We start from the raw sequence: 27,822 nt of genomic DNA on the forward strand, positions 1-27,822 counted from the left end.
TCAATTCATTTTCTTAAAAAAATAGTTGACCCAGGTTTAAAAAAAAGAAAAAAAACTTGAGTGAGACGGTCTCACAGGTCGTATTTGTGAGACAGATCTTTTATTTGGATCATCCATAAAAAGTATTACTTTTTATGCTCAGAGTATTACTTTTTGTTGTGAATATAGGTAGAGCTGACCCGTCTCACAGATTAGGATCCGTGAGACGGTCTCACATGAGACTCACTCTAAAAAAAATACCCCAACGTTTTCTCATATTCTTGAAATTGTTCAAATCGATCTAGCACCGAAAAGTGCTCAATCGATCAAAAAGATAAAATCTCGCATCTGAAAAAGGTTTTCAACATATTGTTTTGAATAGATAATTTGTTATGAATTTTGAAGATGATGGGTAGAAGGTCGATGAGTTGGTGTTGTAATTTGTACAAAATTAGAAAATTAAAATTAGTATCTGGGATATTAGCGTTAATTTTGTAAATATATATCTCATTTTTTATTTATTTTTTACCAATGGAGTATGACATTAACCTTTAAATGTTATATAATCGAAAAATCAAATAAATGCGCTCCTGATGCGGCCAATTAAGCTAAAAAATATATAATATATCAAGAAATCAAAGCGTGTAATACAAAATAAAAATTTGAAAAATCAAACTTTAATACATAAATCATAAAAATTCATTGTTTTCAAACTTGAAGAAAACTAAATTTAATAATAATCAAATTAAAAAAAAAAATAAAATTTGTAATAAATCCAAGGAACCTCGGCCCCCTCGAACAATTAAAATATTCAGAGCTTGAAAATTCTCAAATTATTAAAAAAAAAGGGTTTCATAGTGAAAAATAACATATATGCCCTCAAGTATCCGTAAAATTACAAGTAGGAAAAACTCCCGCTCCCTCCACTTGCGAGGGTTTTACAGTTTCGATTATTCTGCGGTGTCTGAATCGCTAATGGCGTCGTCATCTTCATCCGGCCCGGGCCCTGAAATGCCGTGGATAGAGAAGTATCGACCATCCAAGGTGGCGGATATAGTCGGGAATGAGGACGCCGTCTCCCGTCTCGAAGTCATCGCGCGTGATGGCAACATGCCCAATCTCATTCTAGCTGTGAGTTGGGATATATCTTCTGAACTTGAAATTCAGTTCAAATTTTGTAACACGAGTAGGAATTTTTTCACGTCTTTTGTTGGAAACATCCACTCTGACTGTATTGCATGTGGGATGTTGCTGTAATAGGGTTTGGAAATTGTTTGTGTACTGTAGATTTTCATTTTGTTCCTTATGTTCCAGTATTCTTACCCTGGGAGCGTTGTTTTAACAAAACTAAGTTGAAGTGTTTTATTTGAAAATCAGTGTTAATTGGCTCTTTTTCGTCCTCCAACTATATAAGTATTGTTCCCGCAAATGATATCATGATCATCTTTAGCCACTTTACACTTATACATCTATGACTGTAGAATAATTCATTATTTCACATCAAGTTGCAAAAGGTTGATGGTCCAAAATTGTATATGGAAAGGGTCACAGGGCAACGAATATACAAACAAAATTCCTTTCCTAGGTTAATTTATTACTTCCATGAGCACTGGTGAGTACACCTTTTTCTTTCTGCAGGGTCCTCCTGGAACTGGTAAAACTACTAGTATGTTGGCGCTTGCACATGAACTTCTAGGACCAAATTATAGAGAGGCGGTTTTAGAGCTAAATGCATCTGATGACCGGTAGTGAAAGTTTTTGTTTAGTTTAATTCAATAGTTTGAATTTGTTTGGTTTCTTTTGTCAAGCACTCAAGTTCTTGTTATGCTACTCTTTATCATCCAGAGGGATTGATGTGGTGAGAAATAAAATAAAGATGTTTGCCCAGAAGAAGGTTACATTGCCCCCTGGGAGACACAAAATAATAATTTTGGATGAAGCTGACAGGTGAGTTTGCAGTTTCTGTTTTATATGTCAATGAAATAAAAGAAGGCATCTTTATGTCAATTCTATACGTGCCTTGTCTGTGTTATTTAGTGTTTAGGTTGTAGTTTGAATTATTAACTCCCCACCCTACTGAATATGTTGCATTTTGGATTAGTAATTGTGGTACAATTTGAACTTTGTGTCTAAGTTGGTTTTTTTGTATCCTTTTAATATATTTGATGTAAACTAGCATGACATCTGGCGCTCAACAAGCTTTGAGGAGGACAATGGAAATATATTCGAATTCAACTCGTTTTGGGCTTGCTTGCAACACATCTTCAAAGATTATAGAGCCTATTCAGAGTAGATGTGCTCTTGTTCGATTTGCTAGATTATCTGATCAAGAGATCCTCAGTCGTCTGATGGTGGTGGTTGCTGCAGAAAAGGTATACATACTAATCTTGTTACGCCTCCAGTTGAATGATATCCAGGTTCTGGTGTTTTTATTCTCTAATGACCTATGAAGCTCATTTTCTAGGAATTAACTGGGAAAAATAACTAAATTCCAGATAGAGTGTTTTTTGTTGCATATGAGAAGCTCACTCATGCTATAACTGCAGAAGCACTCTATGTGGACCGTTGGTATATTGCTTTCACTCATAGTCTAGGTCACCCTACATTCGCAGTCAGTTATTGACTGTATGTTCAGCTTTAGAATGTTATGTATTTATTTCAGCCTACCTGTACACTTTCATATTGCCTTGATGCATCTCATTTCCTACTTCTATATGACACTCTTTAAAGCCTCCTGAATGACAAAGCTTATTCCTTCCTCTTAGGTCTACGCTACGGTGATGTAGCCACAGGTTAAAAGTTGCTAGCTAGCTTCTCTCTGACTCTGATGTAACTTATATTGCAGATATTTGCATTTGAAGTTGTTTATTCTAACCATTAATTGACTGTTTTTCTTTTCTTTGCCTGATAATTTATCTTCCAATTTGTGGCACCAATAGTATTTCCCAAGTTTTTGTATAAAATGGTTTTACCCTTTCTCTAACACCCTGTTTATTGATTTAGGTACCCTATGTTCCAGAAGGTCTTGAAGCCATCATCTTCACCGCTGACGGTGATATGAGGCAGGCATTAAATAACTTGCAAGCCACAAACAGTGGATTTTGTTTTGTCAATCAAGAAAATGTTTTCAAGGTCATGAAGCTTCAGGATCAACGTGATTTGAGCATTAACCTTCAAATGTGCATGTAATAACTGCTTTTTTTGTTGACTTCCAGGTTTGTGATCAACCACATCCTTTGCATGTAAAGAACATGGTACGTCATGTACTCGAGGGGAAATTCGATGATGCATGTGCTGGTTTAAAGCTGCTCTATGATTTGGGCTATTCTCCAACTGACATAATCACTACCCTTTTCCGTATCGTAAAGAACTATGATATGGCAGAGTATCTAAAGTTGGAATTCATGAAAGTAAATAACCAAAGAATCTCAATCTCCCCTTTTCCATATTATCTGCTGTCAATTTACTCAAACCCTCTTCTGTTTTTTAAGGAAACTGGATTTGCTCACATGAGAATCTGCGATGGAGTTGGTTCATATCTTCAGATGTGTGGTTTACTTGCTAAGCTCTCACTTGTACGTGAAACTGCCAGAGCAGCTTAGATAGACATTTCCCCATTCTGTATGTTCGAAACTTGAGTTTACACATGCACCATAGATTCGCATCATTGTTGCCTCAGTACTAAGATGTTTAATGTTGTGAGTCGTGGTCCTGTATGCATATTTTCATTCAATTCTGGTGCGCTTTAATTCAAGTAGGCACCGTTTGTGGTCTCTAGTGATGATTAATTGACCTATCTAATTCAAACAGAACCAAGTGTGAGTGCTTTTCCAACATCATTCTATGGAAGTTTATCTTGAAACTGTGCTGCGTGCCTGCTGCCTGCAGCATACAAACGTTGTGCTGTGGCAGTGAAATTTGTGACATTTTGGTCCAACTACTGTGTGGATTCATGGCTGCATTTGGATGAGAAAGTTCTGATTTTCTAGAGCAATGTAGGGGAAAGGGTATTCCTAATAGATTTTGAACCCAAGATCACTCAAAGTTTGGGCTTACGGATCTGATCAAGTTTCAAATTATTCGATCCATCATGAATTTGAAATCCGCGGTGATGATAAAAATAGTAATTAAAGGAGTTTAAATTTTACAGTTATTAAATTATGAAATTTAAAACATTTGAAATTCCTACTGGATTTGAAATGATGAATTGGCAGCAAGGCTTGAAAAATTTCCCCCATTTATTTTAATTTAGAATCTCAATCATTTTACTTGATTTTAAATTCTTTGCGAGTGGAAGTAATTTGAAATCCTTTTTATCGAGTTTTTTTTTTTTGTCAAATGTGAAGCCATTGATATAATTTAAGCCTTGGTATTAGAATTCAGGATTGTCTTGCTAGCAAGGGGTTCAAATAATTAAACTTATTACTATTATTTTACTGGCATTTGATATATTTTGAACGCAAATATCTGAGCTACCGGGAATTAATCTTTGTTTGGAAAATTACAATATTATTTTGATTGTGCATATTTATTTCTTTACGTTTTTAGTTTTCTATATTATTGAATATAAGTAGTAATATAATATTTTTCAATTTTCTGACAATTTTAGTCATTTTTCATTAAAAAAAATTATCTAACAATTTACCTGACATCGTCGCAATTTTATATTATTTTGTTTAATGTCACATGGCATTCAATATTTTGTTGAATACCTTTTTAACATATTTGATTTGATAATTAAAGGAGTTCGTAAGTTAAAAGTCTTTACAATTTTGTCTTGCTAATGCTTGATTTAGCTCAAATAAACTTTGAGTTACATCAATCTTATCTTCTTCCCCTACACTTGTTGATCACATATTTCATGATAGCATCGTTTTAATATTCAACATCTATTCATCGTGTAATTTTCAACTTTATCTGATAACGAAATTTGAAATTCTCATAACAATTGTATTTTATCTGGAATTTCGTTGAAATTTCTTCATTTATGTTTATTTTCTCATCCAACAACTATAGGAATAAATGCTCTTTTTGCTTTCATTTTTTTATTTTGAAACTCAAAATCTTTTTTTTTTTTTTGGTTCTTATTGGAAATAACTTTGAGAAATAAAAAATATTTTCTGAGAATAATAATAAAGAAAACGAGGTCTTAATACTTGGTTCTAATTCTGATTGTTCAAAATCAGTATCTCCTTGATACTCTATACCAATGGGATTAAGCATATGCGAAAGACAAGATAACAAAGCTGCCCATAGAATTATTTTTCAGCCAAGTTTGATGTATGTTAAATTTGATTCTCCCAAATTAATTATTAATAGAACACAAAAACTCAGTTGAAATCGTATCTCAAATCAATTTTATAAAAAAAAATCAATGACATTATCTAACTCATGAAAAAATTTATGTCAAGTAGATCCGTAAGATTGGCTTTGGTTCCAAACGTTGTAAAATATTGCATCGGATAAAAAAAATATCTCAATATGGAATATTTGTCTTTCAATGGATATTTTCTGGATGGATACATGGAATGAAATAAAATTCTTTAAAAAACAAACATGGCACATGATATCCTATTTCTCTATTGGCGTTTGTCCCTCGTGTTTTCCATCTTATTTGCAAAGCTTATCATTCATCATGCATGAAAATGACAGCCCAGTCCTCAATAATCGGTACTAATAGGTAATGTTCTGTTTTATGTGACGGGTGGGCTTTGGTCTGAGCCCACAGCGTGCACTCGCTCTGAGTAGCGCGTGGTAGGTATGTTTTGAGGTCCACGCATGAAACCTTCAGCCTTAGCTTTGGCAGTCCCAACTCCAAACGCAAAGGTATCTATCTATCTGCTTTTTCATCTTAACTCTCCCGTTACTCAACTCAAACCTTTTTCATGCTTATTACACTTAGATTCGAATAATGTGAAGGCACTTGAAGAATATACTGCTGCGGTGCTAAAGATCCCGCTATCTTCATGCTACTTGCAGTTGCAGGAACAGCCGGCTTTAGTGAACCTGTATGAATTTGAGGCAACGCCCACCTCCCACGGGAGGACGTGCAAGTCACGCGCCTCCGCAGCGGCTGTCTGACCACCACTTCAACATCATCCCCATCCACGACCTGCTCACCGACCATCCTTCCCGCCAGTACCCGGAGGTGCGTTCCTCCGCTGACGCCTTACGTACCACCGGTGACCTACGTAAGCCGCCGTTCGCCCCATGGAACGAGAATATGGACCTCCTAGACTGGCTGGGGCTCTTTTTTGGGTTCCAAGACGACAACGTTCGGAACCAGAGGGAACACTTGGTGCTCCATCTGGCCAACTCGCAAATGCGCCTCCAGCCGCCGCCCGCTGCCTTCGATCGACTCGACCCCGGTGTCCTCCGGCGGTTCCGCCAGAAGCTCTTGAAAAATTACTCTTCATGGTGCTCTTATTTGGGGAAAAGGTCTCAAGTACGTCTACCCCATCACCATATTCCCGACCTCCAACGCCGCGAGCTCTTGTATGTATGTCTTTATTTGTTGGTATGGGGTGAAGCTGCTAACTTGCGATTTACCCCAGAGTGTTTGTGCTATATTTACCATCATCTGGCATTGGAACTGAATTACATTCTTGATGATCATTTTGATGAGAATACGGGCCAGCTTTTTGTACCCTCTACATGTAGACAATTCGGTTTTTTAAATTATGTTGTTACTCCTATTTACACCATGATGACGAATGAGGTGCGGAGGAGTAGGAACGGCACTGCCCCTCACTCAGCTTGGCGGAACTATGATGATATTAATGAGTATTTCTGGAGACGAAGATGCTTTAAGAGGGTGAAATGGCCAATTGATTTGAGTTGCAACTTTCTCTCGGCTGATGACTATACTAGGGTGGGGAAGACGGGGTTTGTTGAGCAGCGGACTTTTTGGAACTTGTTTAGGAGTTTTGATAGGCTGTGGGTTTTGCTGATACTGTATTTTCAGGCTGCTGCTATTGTTGCTTGGGCAGGAAGGGCATATCCTTGGCAGGCACTCGAGGATAGAGATGTACAAGTACAGTTGCTCACAATCTTTATTACATGGGCTGGTTTAAGATTTATTCAATCAATTCTTGATGCTGGCACGCAGTATAGTTTGATCACAAAGGACTCAAAGTTGATTGGTGTGAGGATGGTTTTGAAAAGTATGGTTGCTGTGTCTTGGTGTGTTGTGTTTGGAGTGTTCTATGGTAGGATCTGGAGCCAGAAAAATTCAGACAGGTCATGGTCATATGAAGCACATCAAAGAATTTTTGTCTTCCTCAAGGCCGCGTTGGTCTTTGTCATACCAGAATTACTTGCTTTGCTGCTGTTCATTATTCCCTGGATTCGCAATGTGATCGAAGAAGCTGATTGGCCAATTTTGTACGTTCTGATGTGGTGGTTTCACAGTAGAACATTTGTGGGTCGAGGGCTTAGGGAGGGGCTTGTTGACAACTTAAAATACACCATTTTCTGGGTTGCAGTGTTGGCTTCAAAATTCTCTTTTAGTTACTTCCTTCAAATCAGACCGCTCGTTGGTCCAACTAGAGCTCTCTTGAATCTCAGGGACGTTAAATACAAGTGGCATGAATTTTTTACTAGTACCAACAGAATGGCCGTGGTTATGTTGTGGGCTCCTGTTGTCTTGATATATTTAGTGGATTTGCAAATCTTTTATACAATATTTTCCTCTCTTGTTGGGTCAACAATAGGGTTGTTCTCACATTTGGGTGAGATTCGGAATGTGGAACAATTGAAACTTAGATTCCAGTTCTTTGCAAGTGCATTGCAATTTAATTTGATGCCAGAGGATCAAACTCATAGGTCTGAGGCAACTGTGGTGCATAAACTGCGCAATGCCATTCATCGTGTTAAGCTTCGATACGGTCTTGGGAAGCCATACAAGAAGATGGAATATAGTCAGGTGGAAGCCACTAGGTTTGCACTAATATGGAATGAAACACTCATCACTTTAAGAGAAGAAGACCTCACCAGTGACCAAGAATTGGAACTACTTGAACTACCACCTAACTGTTGGGATATCAAAGTGATACGATGGCCTTGTGTTCTCTTGTGCAATGAGCTACAACTTGCACTGAGCCAGGCAAGGGAACTGGCTGATGCACCTGATAGGTGGGTGTGGTTTCGCATTTGCAGGAATGAGTACAGGCGATGTGCAGTCATGGAAGTTTATGATAGCATCAAATACTTGCTTCTTGACATCATCAAATACAACACAGATGAACATTCCATAGCTACCAAATTTTTCATGGACGTTGATAATTATATTCGATTTGAAAAGTTCACTGAGGCCTATGGGATAACGATTTTGCCTAAGATTCATGAGCAATTGATATATTTTATTGAGCTTCTCCTTATGCCTAAGAAGGATATGGATAAAATTGTCATTGCGCTGCAGGCCTTGTATGAGCTCGCAGTTCGGGAATTTCCAAGGGTAAAAAAATCTGTGGTTCAGTTGAGTCAGGAAGGTTTGGCTCCTTGTAACCGTAATACTGATGCAGGGCTGCTTTTTGAGAATGCTGTTCAATTGCCAGATGATGAGGATGCTTTCTTCTACAGGCAATTACGTCGGTTGCACTCAATCCTCTCTTCTCGGGATTCGATGCACAATGTCCCAATGAATCTCGAGGCAAGAAGACGAATTTCTTTCTTTAGCAACTCGCTCTTTATGAACATGCCTCGTGCACCCCAGGTTGAGAAAATGATGGCTTTCAGTGTATTGACTCCTTATTATGATGAAGATGTGCTGTATGGAAAAGAAATGCTTAGAAGTCCAAATGAAGACGGAGTTTCCACTTTGTTTTATTTGCAGAAAATTTATGCAGACGAGTGGGAAAATTTTATGGAGCGCATGCGCAGAGAAGGTATGCAGGATGATGGTGAGATATGGACTACCAAGACAAGAGAGCTCAGACTCTGGGCATCATGCAGGGGCCAGACTCTATCTCGTACTGTGAGAGGCATGATGTATTACTATAGGGCTCTTAAGATGCTTTCTTTTCTCGACTCTGCATTTGAGGTTGACAATAGGCAAGGATCACAAGAATTCAATCTCAGTTTGCTGAAACAGAATGGTGGCTCTATCAATCAAAGCTCCGGTGCTCCAAATTCTCAAACACTAAGCAGGGCAGGAAGCAGTGTGAGCCTGCTATTTAAAGGACACGAATTTGGTGTTGCTCTGATGAAATATACGTATGTGGTTGCCTGCCAAATGTACGGAGTACACAAGGGAAAAGGTGATCCCCGTGCAGATGAGATCTTGTATTTAATGAAAACTAATGAGGCGCTCAGAGTTGCTTATGTCGATGAGGTTTTACTAGGAAGAGAAGAGAAGGAATACTATTCTGTCTTGGTGAAGTACGATCAACAGCTGAAGAAAGAAGTGGAAATCTATCGCATCAAGTTACCTGGTCCTCTGAAATTGGGGGAGGGTAAACCTGAGAATCAGAACCATGCAATTATCTTCACTCGTGGTGATGCTTTGCAGACTATTGACATGAATCAGGACAACTATTTTGAGGAGGCACTCAAGATGAGGAATCTGCTGGAGGAATTTAAAGTAACTTATGGCATCAGGAAGCCTTCCATTCTGGGCGTTCGCGAAAATATATTTACTGGTTCTGTCTCATCGCTTGCTTGGTTTATGTCTGCCCAGGAGATGAGTTTTGTCACACTGGGGCAACGTGTTTTAGCCAATCCTCTTAAGGTTAGAATGCATTATGGTCATCCTGATGTCTTTGATAGGTTCTGGTTTTTAACTCGGGGTGGCATTAGCAAGGCTTCAAGAGTGATCAATATCAGTGAAGATATATATGCTGGGTTCAACTGCACTCTGAGAGGTGGCAATGTGACTCATCATGAATACATACAAGTGGGTAAGGGGAGAGATGTTGGATTAAATCAGATCTCAATGTTTGAGGCCAAGGTTGCCAGTGGCAATGGTGAGCAGGTTTTGAGCAGAGATATATATCGATTGGGCCATAGGTTGGATTTCTTCCGCATGCTCTCGGTTTTCTATACAACCGTGGGCTTCTTCTTCAATACCATGATGGTTGTGCTCCTGGTCTATACATTTCTATGGGGGCGACTGTATCTTGCCCTTAGTGGAGTTGAGGATCATGCTAACAAAAATTCCAACGACAATAAAGCCCTTGGTGCAGTCCTGAATCAACAATTTGTCATCCAAATTGGTGTTTTCACAGCCCTACCAATGATTGTCGAAAACTCGTTGGAGCATGGATTCCTTCCGGCCATTTGGGATTTTGCCACAATGCAGTTGCAGCTCGCTTCATTATTTTTCAGTTTTTCAATGGGCACTCGATCCCATTTCTTTGGTCGGACCATCCTTCATGGGGGTGCCAAGTATCGAGCTACTGGACGTGGTTTTGTTGTGCAACACAAGAAGTTTGCTGAAAATTACAGGCTCTATGCCCGCAGCCATTTCGTGAAGGCAATTGAACTCGGAGTAATTTTGATTGTTTATGCTTCTATTAGCCCCTTGGCTTCAAGTACCTTTGTTTACATAGCTATGACCATATCCAGTTGGTTTCTTGTATTGTCGTGGATAATGTCGCCATTTGTGTTCAATCCTTCTGGCTTTGACTGGTTGAAAACTGTGGAGGACTTTGATGACTTTATCAACTGGTTATGGTATAAAGGAATTTTAGCCAAAGCAGAACAGAGCTGGGAAACATGGTGGTACGAGGAACAGGACCACTTAAGAGCAACTGGTCTTTGGGGAAAACTGTTGGAGATCATTTTAGATCTTCGATTCTTCTTTTTCCAGTATGGAATTGTATACCATTTGAGGATTGCAAGAGGTAATACAAGTATTGTTGTTTACTTGTTATCTTGGATCTGTCTGATTGTGGCTGTGGGTCTTTGTATAGTCATAGCATATGCTCAGGATAAGTACGCTGCAAAGGATCATGTCTACTATAGGCTAGTTCAGTTCGTCGTTATAGTGATCACGATACTTGCAATTGTTTTGCTTATTCGCTTCACTGACATGGATTTTGTTGATTTCATTAAAAGTTTGTTGGCATTTGTCCCCACGGGATGGGGAATGATTCTTATTGCTCAGGTGCTCAGGCCCTTTCTGCAGTCCAGTGTGGTTTGGGAGACTGTTGTTTCACTGGCTCGTTTGTATGACATGTTTTTCGGATTAATAGTCATGGTTCCACTGGCATTTCTTTCCTGGATGCCCGGATTCCAACAGATGCAGACAAGGATGTTGTTCAATGAAGCTTTTAGCAGGGGGCTTCAAATTTCTCGTATTCTGACTGGCAAGAATTCCAACACTAAATCATGAATTACTTAGGATTCCTAATTTCAATGAGAACAGCGTCCGCCTTTGGATCATCCTCATTGCTGTTTGAGTAAATTAGGTTCGAAGGGGTCGTTTTTTCATAAATTGTTGGACTGAAATCTTCGTTGCTCTTCATGTTGTTCATCTGTAATGTAGCTTCTTCTTCTTTTTAATTTCAACCTGTAATGTAGCTTGTTTTAGCATCAGTAAGTAATCAAGTATTTCTCTGAATTTTACCCCAATTCTCCCGCATATCCCTTACTCCCCTATACTTATAATATTATTATGGTTATTCTGCTCTTTCAATTGTTGCTTGCTTGTGTGATTTGTCATATCCTAGTTATGTTCGTTTTCGGTTCTGTTGTGTGATTCTAAATAAATGATGTTCCAGATTCTCCTACTTCATGCGCCTGTAAGTTCATTCTTATAAATGTTTCTAACTTCAGGTCTATTTCTTTCTATTTCCTGAAATTCAAATTGGAATAATTACCGTTTTTTCCGGTAACGGGTACCCGTAGATACTTCCCTTCTTCAATGAAAATTTGGTACTTATTTATTTATTTTTGTTTTTTGATAGTAGGAACCAACAACGTGGAGTGATCAACCAATTATTTTTATTATCGAATTATTGGCCCTCATTATTTAATTTTCTGTGGCATATATATAAATCGTGTGGCACTTTTCTGAAAAATAAAAAAAATTCGTAATAGAATACATTTTGTAAGGTATAAAGATATTAGCTCTTAAACTTTGTTTTGCTAACAGTGGATGGGAATGAGCATCAAATTTATACAGGGTATGGTTAAAAGTATGAAATAAATTAGTCCAGCATTCAAGTGGTAAGTTTTAATTTAAAAAATTAACTAAGACAATTTAGATTGTAGTAAAAAAATATGATTTATTTGATTAACGTGATTATAATACGATTTACTTGATTAACGTAATTTATGCGTCAGTCGGATATTTACTTAATGTACAGCAAAAGATAATTAAGGATTGCATAGAACTGTCTGTCAATGCTGGAAGTGTTCATCGGTCGGTTCGGTTTTCGATTTTTTATTTCGGTTTTTTCGTTTTTCGGTTTTAGAAATATATAATCCAATATCCGAACCATTTTTCTTCGGTTCAGTTCGATTTTCTACCAAAACGGTTCGGTTATTTGGCCGATTAATTCGGTTTTTGTATAATTATTTAAATTAATAATATAAATATATTGTAAAATATTATATGTTAACTTTCTACATATTTTCTTAGTAAAATATTTAAATATAAGGTCTAAATTAATTAAACAAACAACAATCAACTAAAAATTGTTCAAAATGGTTTTTCATTCATTAAATATCATATCAAAATATATAATAAAAATTAAAATATAAAAAATTTATTAATTTAATGAAATTTCGGTTTTTTCGGTTTTGACATATATAATCCGAAACCGAACCAAATAAATTTTGGTTTTAACATTTATATCTGAATTACAAAATTCGATTTTCGGTTTGGTTCGGTGTTCGATTTTTCGGTTTAGATTTTCGATTTTTTCGATTTTATCCGAAGTTTGAACACTGTTGGTTATGTCTAACCCGCNATTGTTCAAAATGATTTTTCATTCACTAAATATCATAGCAAAATATATAATAAAAATTAAAATATAAAAAAATTATTAATTTAATGAAATTTCGGTTTTTCGGTTTTGACATATATAATCCGAAACCGAACCAAATAAATTTTGGTTTTAACATTTATATCTGAATTACAAAATTCGATTTTCGGTTTGGTTCGGTGTTCGATTTTTCGGTTTAGATTTTTGATTTTTTCGATTTTATCCGAAGTTTGAACACTGTTGGTTATGTCTAACCCGCTGACAAAATTTAACGAGTTGGATTGGGAAATACTAATCCATTAACATTCGGACTTCCACGTGTCGGCAGGCACATGGCCAAGCCTAAGGTGGGCCAACCCACGACGGGCCGGTTTGGCATGTGGGTTGGGATTTTTTTGAGTAACATGTAGAAACGAATAATGGATGCTAATTTATGCGACAAACTCGTACGAAAAAATGTTAGTAAGAGAAAATAAACTATTGAACTATTGGTCAAACACTCATATATTCTATCAATTCGGATAACTTTTAAGAGACCATACATATTTCTTGGTTTACTGTGCTAATCTAATACCAATATATTTTCAAATTTCAATACTCACATGTTATTGAAGTATTAGATATTATTTAACTATTCATGCACATTCATATCATGTAAAAATTTACCCACATAATATTCACAATAAGCAAAAGTTTTATGAACAGTGAAATCAAATGTGTACTAAATATTTTAACTGAATTACCGATAATATATACACCGTGTGATGTGATAAATAAAAGATATGTAATAAAAGGGAAATCAAAATAAAATATAAGGATAAATAATACAATTAGATAAATTATATGGTATTTGATATGATTTAAATCGATGGATTATATTTGTTAATTAAATTGTGAGTAATAAAATGAACTCATCATATATTAGTTAGTAATGATGTAATATTTCTTAAAATAATTGTATAAATAATTAAAATTTATAGAATAATTTTTTTTTGAAAAAATATTAATAACAAAATTTAAAATTCTTTTATCAGTTTTTTTTTACTAATTTAAAATTATATAAAGTACAAACAAAATAACTAGATAATTAGATTTTAATAATGATAGAAATATGCATTTATTGCCATAACTAACATAACAATTGAGATAATAACACTAATTTGAATATTCATTTTAATAATAATAAAGGACAGTAACAGTTATAATATTACTGTTAAATATAATGAGATATTAAAAATTATTAATAATAACTAAAATATGATTAACAATAATTAAACTATTTTTATAATATTAGTAGTATTATAATTGATATTATGTTAAATTTCTAATTGTTTTAAACTTTAGGTTATTGAAGGAAAACAATTAATTAAGCCTCGTCTCTCACCCCAAACCATTATTCACACACCAAAACATGGATAATAATCTCAACAGGGTTGAATGAGTCAACCATAATATTAATCTTGTATACCAAGCAAATAATAAGAGAAATATTAAAAATTTAGTAGTGACGTGTAATAATTGTCTTTGTTGGGCAGAACAATCGAAACGTGACGTCTGTGCTGTTATACGATTTAAAATATTTGAGTTGTACTATTAGCACTAGCTGTGATTTTTGGTAAAACGAAAAAATGTTGATTCTACAATTTGTATCAGAGTAAATGTCATAAGTTTGATTCTCATTGATTGCAAAAAAATGCAATAACTGTACGATTTAAAATATTTGAATTACACTATTACTATCAGCTATAGTTTTTGATAAACAAATAATTATTCGATCGTACATTATGCTTATACACAAAATCATAATCCATCGAATATAATTAAAAAAAAAACAAAGTTATAAGTTTTTAAGTTTTATGACTTGTTAAATAAATTAAATGGCTCACGATCACGACTACAATCCTTCGAAATTTATCGAAGTAAAAGAGGTAATGTTAAAAGTAAATAAACAAAAAAAACCAACGGTCGAATTTCCAGGTGAAAGTGGAAAAAGGGGCCTAATTAGAGGTCAGGCACGTGCGTACCACGTGTCTTCCCTCGAAAACCATAATTTTGTCGTACAACTAAACAACGGTCACATTTCACCGACAAGATCCCCCAACGGTCATATACACCTCCATTCTCCACCCTCAGATTCTGATCCAACGCTCACGATCTGAACTCTCGACCCCATATTCTCTTTTTACCGAGCCATCATTTTTTCTTCGTAGAATCAGATTATATACGATGAAACAATGCTACAACTAGAAGTTGCTTATTTAAGATATAAAAACGTAGCCTCTTTCTGTTTTTTGGGTTTTTGGGTCGTGGGGTTCTTGATGGGTGACTGACGGAAATTTAGGACGGATAATGATTATTTTGTTTATTTTCCTGCTTGTTTAATGGGGTTTTGATCTGGTTTTGGGGAGTGGATTTTGTTTTTGAATTGAGTGATTAGCATGGATTTGTTGGAGTCTAGTTATGTTTGTTTTGATCAATCATGCCCCCTGTTTTTGTGCTACCATTGTGAACATAGGTGCATCTGCCGAAGATTATTGCGTAATGTGAAGACATATCAGATTTCTTCCAAATGATTTCAATTTGAAAGTTACGGGATCCGATGATCTGTTTTAGGTAGGTGTTCCTTGATTTTGTTAATGTTTGATTAATTCTTTGTTTTGTAATCGCTAATGAATGTTTTAATGATTCTTTGAATTCTTTGTTGCATATAAGTTTGGATTGATTCTTCATATAGGACACATGTAAGCATATACACGGGAGATATTATATTTGGTTGTGATATTTCATTGGTTTTGACATCGGATTCCAATTCTTTTCTTGGTCTTTTCAATCTTGGAACTCACACACTCACGATAGAAAACATTGGTCTATTTCTCTTGATTTCTCCTCATAATATTGTTTGCTCGCAACTGCATTTTGAAGAGTGTATAAATATAACTAAGACACACGCACACACAGAGAAAGAGAGAGAGAGAGAGAGAAAGAGAGAGAGAGAGTAGAAAGGTGGGAGAGCTGTATTTTTGTTGAAGGAAAAGGAGAAAAAATAGGTAAACGTCTGAAGCATGTTGGCTGGGTGTTCATCTACATTGTTGTCTCCAAGGCATAGATTGAGAAGTGAAGCATCTGCTCAGTTTCAAGCTTGCCATTTTCCTACAATGAGCACCCAAAGATTGGATTTGCCTTGTACTTATGTGCGAAAAGAAGCCTCTCGATCCCAACCCATTAGGCCCGTTGGTCTTTCTATTGAGGCACCAATTGAAGCCAAGACTCCAGGTTGTTCGCTTAGGCAGGGTATCAAGCTTCCTCCTGCCGCAACCACAGAGGGCAGGAGGGAGAAAAAATTTGAATTTTGGGAGAAAGGTAAGGTTCTGAAAAAGAAAAAGAGGTATGCAGAAGAAACATCGTATGACGAGGAGACTTTCATCAGTCCAATGAAGAGAAAACGGGGTAATGGAAAGTCAGATGGTATGCCAGAAGAAGAGGGAAACTTGAGCTTCAGACAATTGGGTGGTGAAAGTTTTTGGTTTCAGCCAGGTTTCAACATTCCACAGTCCATTCCACTGAGTGCAGGCCTCGATAAACCTCAAGTGACATTTGCTGTATCATGCTCAGGAGAGGAAGAACGGGAGTGTTTCATGCCTAGTGACATATCAGTGCCACCACTGCCCCCTTTGTCAAATATTCCCTGGTTTGATTCCGTTGTGATCGCAGACCTAGGGGACAAGAATGTTGAGGCAAGATGTGGTCCTGAGAAGGAAGCCTCAGGATCATCAAGTACCTCATCTGACAGTCATGGTTTAGTTCTCAGGCTGAGTGATAATCCGGTGGAGCGTGAAATTGGCAACGGCTCATCTCCACCTAATCCAAGTGAAAGTGCCGAGGCTATAGTTGCAGGGAATAATGGGGAAAATAGTAACCAGGAGCGTGAATGTATTGAACTTGTGAGCTTACTAATAGCTTGTGTTGAACAAATAGGCTCAAAGAATATTGCTGCGATTAACCATTGTCTTGCCAAACTAGGGGAGCTTGCTTCTCCAATAGGTGGCTCCCCTATACATCGCCTTGTGGCATATTTTACTGAGGCTCTAGCTTTGCGTGTTGCAAGGCTGTGGCCACAAACCTTCCACATTGCAACATTTCTTCGTGAGTTTGATTGTGCTGATGATAATAGTGGTGGCACTGCATTGAGGCTTTTGAACCATGTGAGCCCAATTCCAATGTTCATTCATTTCACATCCAATGAGATTCTGTTGAGAACTTTTGAAGGGAAGGACAGAGTTCACATAATAGATTTCGATATAAAGCAAGGGTTGCAGTGGCCCGCTTTGTTTCACAGTTTGGCTTCAAGGGTTAATCCACCTAGCCACATCAGAATCACTGGTATTGGTGAGTCAAAACAAGAACTGATCGAAACAGGTGATAGACTTGCTGGATTTGCTGCAGCACTGGATCTGCCTTTTGAATTCCATCCAGTAGTTGATAGGTTGGAAGACGTGCGGTTATGGATGCTTCATGTCAAGGAGAAAGAAAGCGTGGCTGTAAATTGTGTATTCCAGGTCCACAGGGTGCTATATGATAGTACTGGAGGAACGCTGAGAGGCTTCTTGGATTTGATTCGGAGCACAAAAGCTGAAGCGATTATAATGGCAGAGCAAGAGGCAGCACATAATGAACTCAACTTGGATTCAAGGGTATCCAATTCATTGAAGTACTATTCTGCCATTTTTGACTCGATTGATTCAAGCCTTCCACTAGACAGTCCAATGAGAATCAAGATAGAGGAAATGTTTGGGTCTGAAATCAAGAATATTGTGGCTTGTGAAGGACAAGACAGATTTGAAAGGCACGAGACCTTTGGTAAGTGGCAACAGTTGATGGAGCATGGCGGTTTCCGGTGCATGGGAACGAGTGAAAGGGAACTACTCCAGAGCCAAATGCTGTTAAAGATGTATTCGAATGAGAGTTATAGAGTCGAGAAGAATGGACAAGATGGGGCTGCCACATCTCTGACTTTGAGTTGGTTGGATCAACCTCTTTACTCAGTCTCAGCATGGACAACAGCAGCAGATTTGGTGGGAAGCTCTACATCATTTCCTCACCCAAGTTGAAACGAAAAGTCTTTTTATTCTTCCTCATTCACAAACACGATTTCATTCTATTCTGGTACACTACAATAGGGAGTTTTCAGTCCATTCTTTGTAGGCAGAGAAATCTTGTTATTCTTTCATTCTTTGTTGCAGATAAGATTATTGAGATAGGGAAAGACAGGCTACTATAGACTTCTTCAAGTTTTTTGTATTAAGTTGTTTGGTTTTCCTTCTTTTGATTCTTTATGTAACCTAGAGTTCTTTTAATCGTCTATTCATATTCTTTGTATTCAAGATTATCTATTTGAGTCATACACTTTGAAAGATGTATACTTTTTAATGAAGTGATTTTTGTTCTCCTTTTAAAATTGTGTTTCATTTACTTTATTATTTAACAAACGATTTTAATACCACAGGATATTCGTTTTAATCAAATGCACTTGAGATAGAATAGAACTAGATTTTGCACCCCGAACGAAGTTCTTATTTCCATTTGGAGGGCTTTAATTTATTATCTCCTTTCAGTTACCCAATTATATATCATTCCGAACAGGGAGCCGACAATAAGGATATTAGACGACAAATGAATTCTAGCGACATAAATAAATTCAGTTTGCTTTAATTTATTTAAAATTTTAAAAATACTAATCTATATGAAATTTACTATCAAAACTAGGTCACCTCTCATAATATTAGTGATAACAAATCACACCAATGGGTGGCGTAAATCACACCAATGGGTGGCGTAGAGTTGCGTCTGGCTTCATATATATTAAACAGAAATAAGAGTTAATCAAATTATTGCATATCTATTTTGTATATGGATATTATCTTGAATAATTTACCAAACTACCAGGAAAAAAAAAGGTATTTAAATTAATAACCGGATGCTTCATCCAAAGCAGATGCACCACAAGATAAATTAGTTAATAGTCAAAATACTTCGTGAAACCTGATGAATCCCGTTTCTTGAATAACTCAAAAAAGAGTTCTTACTTACAGTTTTCACCTGTTTCCCCTGACAGAAATATGCTCAAAACTGTCAGCAAACATCTATGAAAATGACCACTCTAAATCTATGAAACTTCAAAAAGCTCAATGAAGTTGAACTGGAGAGCGTGATTCCGTTTTGACAATGGTGCCACCACTAAAAATCTGCAGACTGCCATGAGGAATACTCTCAATTCTCGATGCATTAGCCAAACTCATCTGTGCCGAGGCTGCATTAGGTCTTTCAGTAGAATGAAGCCTGCTGTTTTTTGCGCTTTCATCTAAAGGCCATGACTGGCGAGCAGTTTCATTATTTATCTTTTCATTTGCATATTGCGAGCTCTTTCCCATGTTCGAAGCCACCATTTCCTGAAGCATTTTATCGATAAATATTGATGATAGTTTTTATCAAGTTCAGAAGGTGATCTTGGCAAGTTACATGGAGGTGGATCAGTATGTAGCCTAGTGATGAGAGGTTGAGAATCATAACATGTGGACCTAATGGAAGGATCAGTAAATTAGGAATCCAACCGTTTTCTTCTCATGGAGGCGATAGAAGCATTTCTCCTGAATAACTTGTGGTTAAAATCAGCCAAATCCAAAGTCGACTTTGCTAGGCCAGATACTAATTCATTGTCTGTCATTCTACAACCATATTCATTCGTATGATGTTCATGACCAATATGTTGACTCTGAGGACCTGCAAACAGTTCCATTCCTTGTTTCTCCAACTGATCCATTGTTATGCAGATTTGAATGTAATTGTTCAAACTCTCTACCAAAGGATGTTATATGAGTCAAGATACAGAAAGGTTTCAACTTTCAGAGGATGATGGGAAAAAAGCAAGTGACTGTATTATCAAGAAAATATGCTTGCAAAAAAGACTCAATTCGTACGTCAAAGTACAGCTACCTCGATTCAATCCTCAAGTATAAAAGCAAAGAAACTAGCACTGCAAGCCTAACGTTTCAAATAGTCGTGGAACTTTAAAAGAAGAGGAACACCAATGTCGTTTTTACATAGAGTTTTTTTATTACATACCAATTGATCTCGTTTTCTAGATGCTGAATGCAATGAGGTCTTTCAAGCAATTGAGAACTTCAGCAATCTGCAGTGAATAAAATCGGAACTTTCAGTCATAGAACATGGAAATTTCATAAAATAAAGTCAACTTATCAAATTCCCTGGAAGATTTTACCTGTAAGAACCTAGCAAATGTTTTCGGGTATCCCAAGCCATTCACCCTGATAAACCCATTCTTCTTGCAAATTGATGCCCCGCCCCAACCTATATCAGATAGAGATCGATAGAAGGCATCAACTACATCTCTAGTGCTCTCTTAATTTTTCGTCGGTAGTGCAGATTTTCGGTTTAAGATTCAAAAGTTAGGGTTAGGGGAGAGAACTGAGAAGTGAGAAAGATGGCCGATGATTCTTACCATATATGGCGGAGACAGTAGTAGTACCACCAGTCAGCTTCGACCACCGGTTTGTCTCCGGTGCATTGCTGGCGCCTGACATGCATAGCTATGATGCAGTATCTGGCGGCGGTCCATCTTACATGTTCTTTAAACTTGCGTTTATGGTTCCGATGTTTTTTGGCTACGCGTCGATGGTGCTCTGCCGGAAGGGCCGTGGGATCATTACCTTTTTCATCGCCTTCGGCTACCTTATTGGAGGGTACCTTTCATTTAACGTTCCGAGATCGTTGCAGTTGCTTCGTATATCGTAATTTTGAAGGAATACATCGTGCATTTTGGAAATTTTCGATGAACTGTTCGTGTTTTTTTATATATGAGGCTATTTTGTTTGGCACTTTGAAAAAGTTTTAAAGTTCTTTGCTTTATTGAATATTTGCGAAGTGGGCAAGTCAAAATAGGCTGGGGAAGTCGGTGGCTTGAATGCTTAATTTGCTCTCATTTCTGTAAAAATAACTTTGGGAGCAACTCCAAGATTGGGACCTGACAAAATTTGGGTCTATACTGGACGCGTCTGGGTTATATTCATGGTTAGTAGAAGCCTGGGATGCACTAAGGCGGGAACCCAAGAGACATTAGTGTAATCGAATTGAAGTGCACTAAAATGTGGATGATATGCTGGACTTTTAATGTTAGAAGAAAATTTCATGACATAAAATCTGCTACACAGTTTCTTGAACGACAACAAGATAAAATGTCCATGACTTTCATTAGTCTATAAATGAAACTGAATGACCAGTATCTCGTGTTTTGTATCCATACATTTAAGCTGCGCTACAAAAGGTGCCTTGAACCTAAACACACCAATGCTGGGGCTTTATGGTAAAGATTTTCAATGAAGGGTTGCGTCTTAACTTGTTCTGAGGTGCAGGGAATGACCCTTTAGCCTAGGTACACGCCTTGTGAATATTTAATGACTATTGTCGTTGTTTAGAATTGGTTAGCAGCTAGCCGTATATGTACAAGCGAGTTCATTCTCGTGTGTATGCATCCAACGTGATGGTTTCATCATTACGACACAAGCCTAAATTTTTAGTTCTAAGAAAGATTCGTTACGTTTTTATGGCTAAAATAAAAAATGACACCATTTTAACGGTGCATGGTATCATTATTGCTAGAAAGTCAGTCACTTGATGTAGCACATTCACCCTCTTAGATTATTCGGTAGACAATAGTTGGTGGCCCTTTCTCTTGTTGACCCTAGCTTTTTCCCCTGAAGTTTTTCTATGTCTATCAACTTTGTTGTTTAATTGTTACGGATTTATTAAATTTGGATGTTCATTATTTTAAATAACTAGTAGCAAAGCACTTGGGTAACGAACTTAAGTACGTTATGAATATTGATTCTAAATTTGCAAATGAACGTAGAAACATAATTTTTCACAAATTATTCAATAACAGATATTATTTCACAGCTTATTTATCATTTTAAACAACCATGGTTTAGTTTCTTCAATCCTTTTCTCGCACGATTTTTGAATTTTTCAGTATCTTTTTAATATTTTTATTTTATTTTTTCAGCTTTTTTCTTCGATTAAATTCAGCAATCATAACATCATATTTAATTTTTATGTTTCTTTTCATCGTCAGATTTGATTTTGATTAATCTCTTTGATGTTTGTGTGTTTTTTAATATGATCTTCCCGTTTTTTTTATTTGAGTCGTTCACGATTTGGGTCTAAAAAAATTGAAAAAAAATGGAGTGATTAAAATAGATATGATGTATATATTAATTTTAAAATTATTGATATAATTACTTGAAATAAAAATTATTAGAAAATACAAGAAAATTCAAGAGCAGATAATATATTAGAAAAAAACTCTCTCGAGATAAGGGATGTAGATATATATTTTATTAAGGAGGCAAAAAAATTCAAAATAATTCATAATCTAAAAAGTCCAAAATATAACGGTATTTTTTCCTTTTAAAAAAAACTAATGGGACACATCGTAATTTTTAGATACAAATATTAATATTTCAAATGTTACTATATGTTTTTAAAAAATTTAAGTCATAACATCATAAAAAAAAATATATGCATATATTCACATAATTCTAAAACTAATTTAGAATATATTTATATCACACACAAAATATATATAATCATTAAAAAGTAATATATAGAAAAACAATATTTTGAATACTGTCGAATATTACAAAAAACAATTAAGCTACAAAAAATATGTCGCTTTACCAAAAGTTATAACCGTAACAAATATGATATAGATGTTATTTTACATTCTAGAAATCATTTCTCTAAATAAAATTTATTCTCACTAATCAAATAATTTCATCGAACACAGTAATTTTAATTATTAATAATAATTTAAACACAAATATTAATTATTAGGATTACCATCCTATGCCCTCACCTATGTTCCATTAAATTACAATCATAGTAATAATGCACCATGAATTGGTTAATATAACTTAGTAAATTTAATAAGTGAGTAATATTAAATAACAATTTTGTTATTTTGAAATGTGGAAAATAGTTTTTATATATATATAAATTCATCATATATAATGATAAATTAATTAATACGTAGAAAAGAGAAAAATTTGTTTTTTTATGTATGTAATGTAAAGCGAGTTATATATCCATACATGGTACAATGTTTTCTACCTCCGCAATGATAGGTACAAGTAGCAAAATCACAATTAAAAATAATTTGAGAAAAATATTGAAAAAATGCAATCACATAATAATTTTACGTTAAAAAAATATTCTTAGAAATAATCTTTAACATATTTCAATATCTATAACATATATGATGCTTCTTAGTTCATATTTTAAAACCAACTTATTATAAAATTGACGTATTTATATGTAAAATAAAAGATAAGATAAGATATAAATATTCATTAGCATAATCAAAAAATACACTCATTTTAGTAACAAATTTTAGTAGCAACAAAAAAAAATAATGGATAAATTGATAAATTCAATATGCATTAATATTCAAAGGCATTTAAGATAGACAATAAATGACAACAGAACCCATAAAAAACTATTGATTTAATTTGCTAAATTAAATGAACAAGGGTATATTAGAAACTTCACATTAATATTCAAATGCATTTAAGATATACAATAAATTACAAAAGAACCCATAAAAAACTATTGATTTAATTTGATAAATTAAAGAACAAGGGTATATTAGAAAAATTCATAATTAGAAGTCATATATTTATATGTAATATGTTAGATTAATAGTAACTATAGATGCACACTTGTTCCATGCGTGTGTAAACATTTTCTTATTAGGATAAATATTTTTTCACAAAACTATGAAATCTAGACTCTCGTCCTACATAATAAATGCTCATGGATGAAATAAATAATTTTGGTTCCTTCGTTATGGTGAGAACCACCAAGTCTAAAATGAATGTTATTCCTATAATTCTGATTTGGCAGTTCTGAAGTGACCGAAGTGATGTCTCTAAGCAACTTACAGTTCATATATGGCAATGGATTTTAGAAGAGAGCTGAGAAAAGCTCTTAACTCAGCTTTTATGATTCTAGTTTGGATCTCAAAGTGGGATATGTGTGCAGTCCTTGTTCTTCTATATTTATTAATGTCACTCTTTTTCTGTGATATCTCGAGCTTGGATGGTGTTGTATCTGAAAGTATAAGAAATGTACTGCGTGTCTTCATAATTCATATGCTTGCTTTAGTGATTTTACATAATTTCGTTGTTTCAAAAGGATTGTATCCTGGATACATCATATTTTTGGTCAATCTGCTTTAGTGATTGATGGCTCAAGAGGTAAATGCCATTTAAATCCTTGACTTCTACTTTGCAATTTTTAGCACCGCACGAAGTTTGGTGTTTGGAAGAAAATTAAATCTCATAGAATATCCTACATATTTGAAACGAAATATGGTCATTTTTTTTTCAAGAAGATTGTTTTGATATACAATGATTGCTGAAATTTTTGGACTTCAAATCCTACTAAATAAAATCCTTCAGTGCTGTTAGTTCAACAATTAATAAAGTCCCAACAAGGCTTACAGGCAACCGAGAACTTAAAACGCAAGGTTCAAGACGAAACTTGCGTCTATTCATTCTAAGGCATAATGTAAGAGAGTGCAAAATACACTAAGGATTTATGTCATATAGAATCCAATATGCATTTCACAAATGAACATGCAACAACATCTCACATAATCCTTATGTTCAAGGCATACTCATGGGCAGCTTCTCCAAAAGACTACCTTGATTGGATCCTAGGAGCTTGTTTTGTGGAGTTTTAATAATTATTAGTACTTCATCGACATTTGTAAGCAGTTCTTCAAATTCCATACTTTTGATTTTTTCGTTTGACGAACAGTTCTTTACAGATAGCAGCGGGCCACACAAAAGGCTATATTCCAAAGCATCCTCATAGTGTTGGACTTCTCTTACACGCTTCTCGCTCTGAACTACTGAGCCGTCGTTCTCATGGTTAGCCCATTTCTTCACTCGTATACCTCCCCAATGTGATCTGAACACTAGTTACTGTAAACAGGTAAAAAGCCTGGTGTCAGATGCATTAACTGCATATATGGGAACGTCCAAAGCTTAGAAAGATGAGAGAGATTTGAGTCGCGTCAGCACATTTGTTCCACAGTATTGGATGAATCTAGTGACAGATAAAACTCTCAGTTTTATATCGTTTATTGTAGCTTGCCACATTGTAAGTACAAGTGTCTAATTTAAGCACCGACTTGGTTCATGTCTAATCTAGTCACGTTGCCATTGAGCGAGGGAACTCTTACAGTACCCATCATGATATGTCGAATTTGTATTATCATAACATAAAGAAACAGTGAGGGTGAACTGTGTTGGCTGCTTGCTCTGTGTAGCTATGTAGGCACATATATAGTTTGTTCCTTCATAATAGTATTAAGCTGTTATGCAATAAAAAGAGCACACAAAAGTTTTATCCACTTCAATTTACTTTGAATCAGTATAACATTTCGAAACTATGTAAATGAACTAAGTAAATTTTGGCTTTACTATAACGACCCTGGGCTATAATTTGAACTCTATCGTTCGAAAACAAAAGAGAGAGAAAGCAGGTCTATATGAAACAGACACAAATAATTTAAATTTCCCAGTAACCAAAATTCACATTTCATCAATGATAACAGTCCCTACTTGAGTGAAAACTATGTATCAAAATGAATGGAGTGTAGTAGCACCAGTAGCACCCAGTATGTTCTTAGCTGTGTCTTTAAACATATGCTTGAGGAAAGGCAGCTGGATAGCTTCCTTGGCTCCCCATTTTTCTTCATTAAAGTAATCCAATGTGGACCACTACTTTTGCAAATACCCAAAGACTGTGTTCGTGGAGTTCAAACATTGCTCATGCATGTGCAACCTCACACCCCCCCCCCTCCCCCCCAAATTATTGTACTTTCTTCTTTGAATTCCATCAATGAACTGGCCTTAACCTTATAGCTCAATCATGCTAAAACCTCCCTCATGGATTGTTTTTTTCTATGTATATCATAATTGTTGAGAAGATGTCGGAGTTTGGGATCAGTTTGTATTCGACGTGAAATGTATCGAACTGTCGTTTTTAGCGATTCTTGGTTTTGGTGGAATATTTCTATATTGCTCCATATGATTTTGACTCGGTATACTCCATACAAGAAATACACATTAAACCTGCGTCACTCATTATTCGGGTGGACACGAGCATTTGGGAAAGAGTGTACGTAAACGATGGATACTTCACTTTACAATGCACTTGTGATGTTTGAATGCAAAATTGTTTATAAATAATATTTTTATACCCAAATATTAATATTATTATAGGTTTCTTTTAATTTTGTGGCCATTTTCCTTTTCGAATTTTTTTGTTTAAGAGAATGCAATCTTCGATCGGATTTATTCGATACTTCGAGATAATTCTCTAGATTGAGAAAATTATATTTTTGGTCTCGTAACTTGCAGTTGTCTCAAATTTAATCATATTATGAGTCAATTTGAATATTATAGATATGAATGAATTGAATCAATTTTGGAATGTAATGAATATGTGAATTCAAGAATAGTTATATTTCATTCCAATGATTAATGCCAAAAGAAATGAAAAATGCATTGAATGGAATTTTTTTTAATAATAAAATATTTTTAATTAAAAATTCAAAATAATAGTTTGCTCAAAAAAATATTATTATTGTTGTTAATCTATTATTCTAAAAGTAACGTGATCATATAACTATATTATTATTATTTTAATTATTATTAAATTATCAACAATTTATTATTATTATTATTATTATTATTATTATTATTACTACTACGAAGATATAGATTTAAATTAGTTAAACTTAGTATTTTTTTTAAAAATAAATAAAAATCGAAAATAGATGGAATGATCATTTCCCATGAATTTGAGAATAATCATTCTTCTTGGAATGTGTATTCAAATGTCTTACCAAACATAAATATATGGATTTAGATTAGAATACTCATTCTTTTTTCACCTCATTTTCTGCTATCAAACATGTCCTGAGTACATTAACTTGTTTTTTCCCCCTAATTTCGCTCTTTTTTTCCCAAATTAAAATTGACCACCAAAAATTTCTTATTTAGCGGTCGAGTATGCCAAGTTAGAAAATAAAATTGGAGATTTTGGTTTTTGCTGGGAAAATAACCTATGTGACTTTTTTTTTTTTTTAAAAAAATTTACCTAAGCAAATAAAAAAACCAAAGTCAACATAATCTTAAAAATAGAATTAACAAAAATATCCACATTCAATAACCAAAAGTTTGAAATTTGCCTATGGACAATTTTATCGATAATACTCAAAGAAATAGTTATAGGATCAAACTCATCGGTTATGAAAATGACAAATTTGGCGGCTTAACGTGGCACCATGCTGGCCAGCCCATGACTGCATGCACTTTTGTCCTCCCTTGGAGGCAATCGTAACTGCATTTAATGTGCATTTTCACTAATCTTTCCTTTAGTGATGGAGCCACTGGGAGTCATCACTTTCATAGGTTATAAATTAATTTTTTTTTCTATTTAAATTATTATTTTTTTAATATATAGAGTATAAATGTATTTTCTTTCAACTTTTGAAAATCTTTTTAAAATAAATAAAAGAAAAGATGGTTGTTGGATCCAGTTTAACGAAAGAAAGTAAATGTCTACTCTGATAATAGAACTATAAATGACAATATTTTAGCTGCAAAAGAGAATTTATTCCTTGTGTTGAAACTTTTTTTCCATTTTGATAATTCCTCTCACACATGGAAGGGGTGGGTGAATCACCACCACACACTCAATCGAATCTAACAGAAGTGTTCAGTTGCTTCAAGAAATTGATTCCTTGCTCATTGCTCAACAATTTTCT

General features: G+C 35.2%; 3 protein-coding genes, 2 long non-coding RNA genes and 1 other non-coding gene across 7 annotated transcripts; 5 read left to right on the forward strand and 1 right to left on the reverse strand.

Annotated features, from left to right (window-relative positions):
• Positions 1–875: 875 nt before the first annotated feature.
• Positions 876–3,815, forward strand: LOC140977984 (replication factor C subunit 2). The gene is made up of 7 exons (XM_073442689.1): positions 876–1,110; positions 1,618–1,724; positions 1,825–1,926; positions 2,156–2,351; positions 2,983–3,111; positions 3,195–3,389; positions 3,471–3,815. The coding sequence occupies exons 1-7, from the start codon at positions 955–957 to the stop codon at positions 3,579–3,581; spliced, it is 996 nt and encodes a 331-aa protein (XP_073298790.1). The 5' UTR covers positions 876–954; the 3' UTR covers positions 3,582–3,815.
• Positions 3,816–5,708: 1,893 nt separating this feature from the next.
• Positions 5,709–11,600, forward strand: LOC140977985 (callose synthase 11-like). 2 transcript variants are annotated; one of them, XM_073442691.1, is made up of 2 exons: positions 5,709–5,805; positions 5,959–11,600. In XM_073442691.1, exon 2 carries the CDS (start codon positions 5,990–5,992, stop codon positions 11,309–11,311), a length of 5,322 nt encoding a protein of 1,773 aa, XP_073298792.1. In that variant the 5' UTR covers positions 5,709–5,805; positions 5,959–5,989; the 3' UTR covers positions 11,312–11,600. The 2 variants fall into 2 exon arrangements, with proteins under 2 accessions (XP_073298792.1, XP_073298791.1); XM_073442690.1 differs by having other exon boundaries at positions 5,725–5,805; positions 5,882–11,600.
• On the forward strand, positions 8,952–9,030 carry LOC140980043 (small nucleolar RNA J33). Its single transcript, XR_012175873.1, has one exon. It is a non-coding gene; the product is annotated as a small nucleolar RNA J33 (small nucleolar RNA).
• Positions 11,601–15,089: 3,489 nt separating the features above from the next.
• On the forward strand, positions 15,090–18,321 carry LOC140977986 (scarecrow-like protein 28). The gene has a single exon (XM_073442692.1). The coding sequence runs from the start codon at positions 15,971–15,973 to the stop codon at positions 18,014–18,016; it is 2,046 nt and encodes a 681-aa protein (XP_073298793.1). The 5' UTR covers positions 15,090–15,970; the 3' UTR covers positions 18,017–18,321.
• A 563-nt stretch (positions 18,322–18,884) lies between these two features.
• On the reverse strand, positions 18,885–20,832 carry LOC140979510 (uncharacterized). Its single transcript, XR_012175753.1, has 3 exons — positions 20,425–20,832; positions 20,185–20,273; positions 18,885–20,094 (listed from the first exon to the last, which is right to left on the reverse strand). It is a non-coding gene; the product is annotated as an uncharacterized lncRNA (long non-coding RNA).
• Positions 20,833–20,995: 163 nt separating this feature from the next.
• Positions 20,996–25,256, forward strand: LOC140978740 (uncharacterized). The gene is made up of 3 exons (XR_012175607.1): positions 20,996–21,354; positions 24,811–24,913; positions 24,978–25,256. It is a non-coding gene; the product is annotated as an uncharacterized lncRNA (long non-coding RNA).
• The last annotated feature ends 2,566 nt before the right edge of the window (positions 25,257–27,822 follow it).

The sequence above is a fragment of the Primulina huaijiensis genome, chromosome 6 (genome assembly GCF_012295235.1).
Source record: "Primulina huaijiensis isolate GDHJ02 chromosome 6, ASM1229523v2, whole genome shotgun sequence".
Taxonomy (NCBI): domain Eukaryota; kingdom Viridiplantae; phylum Streptophyta; class Magnoliopsida; order Lamiales; family Gesneriaceae; genus Primulina; species Primulina huaijiensis.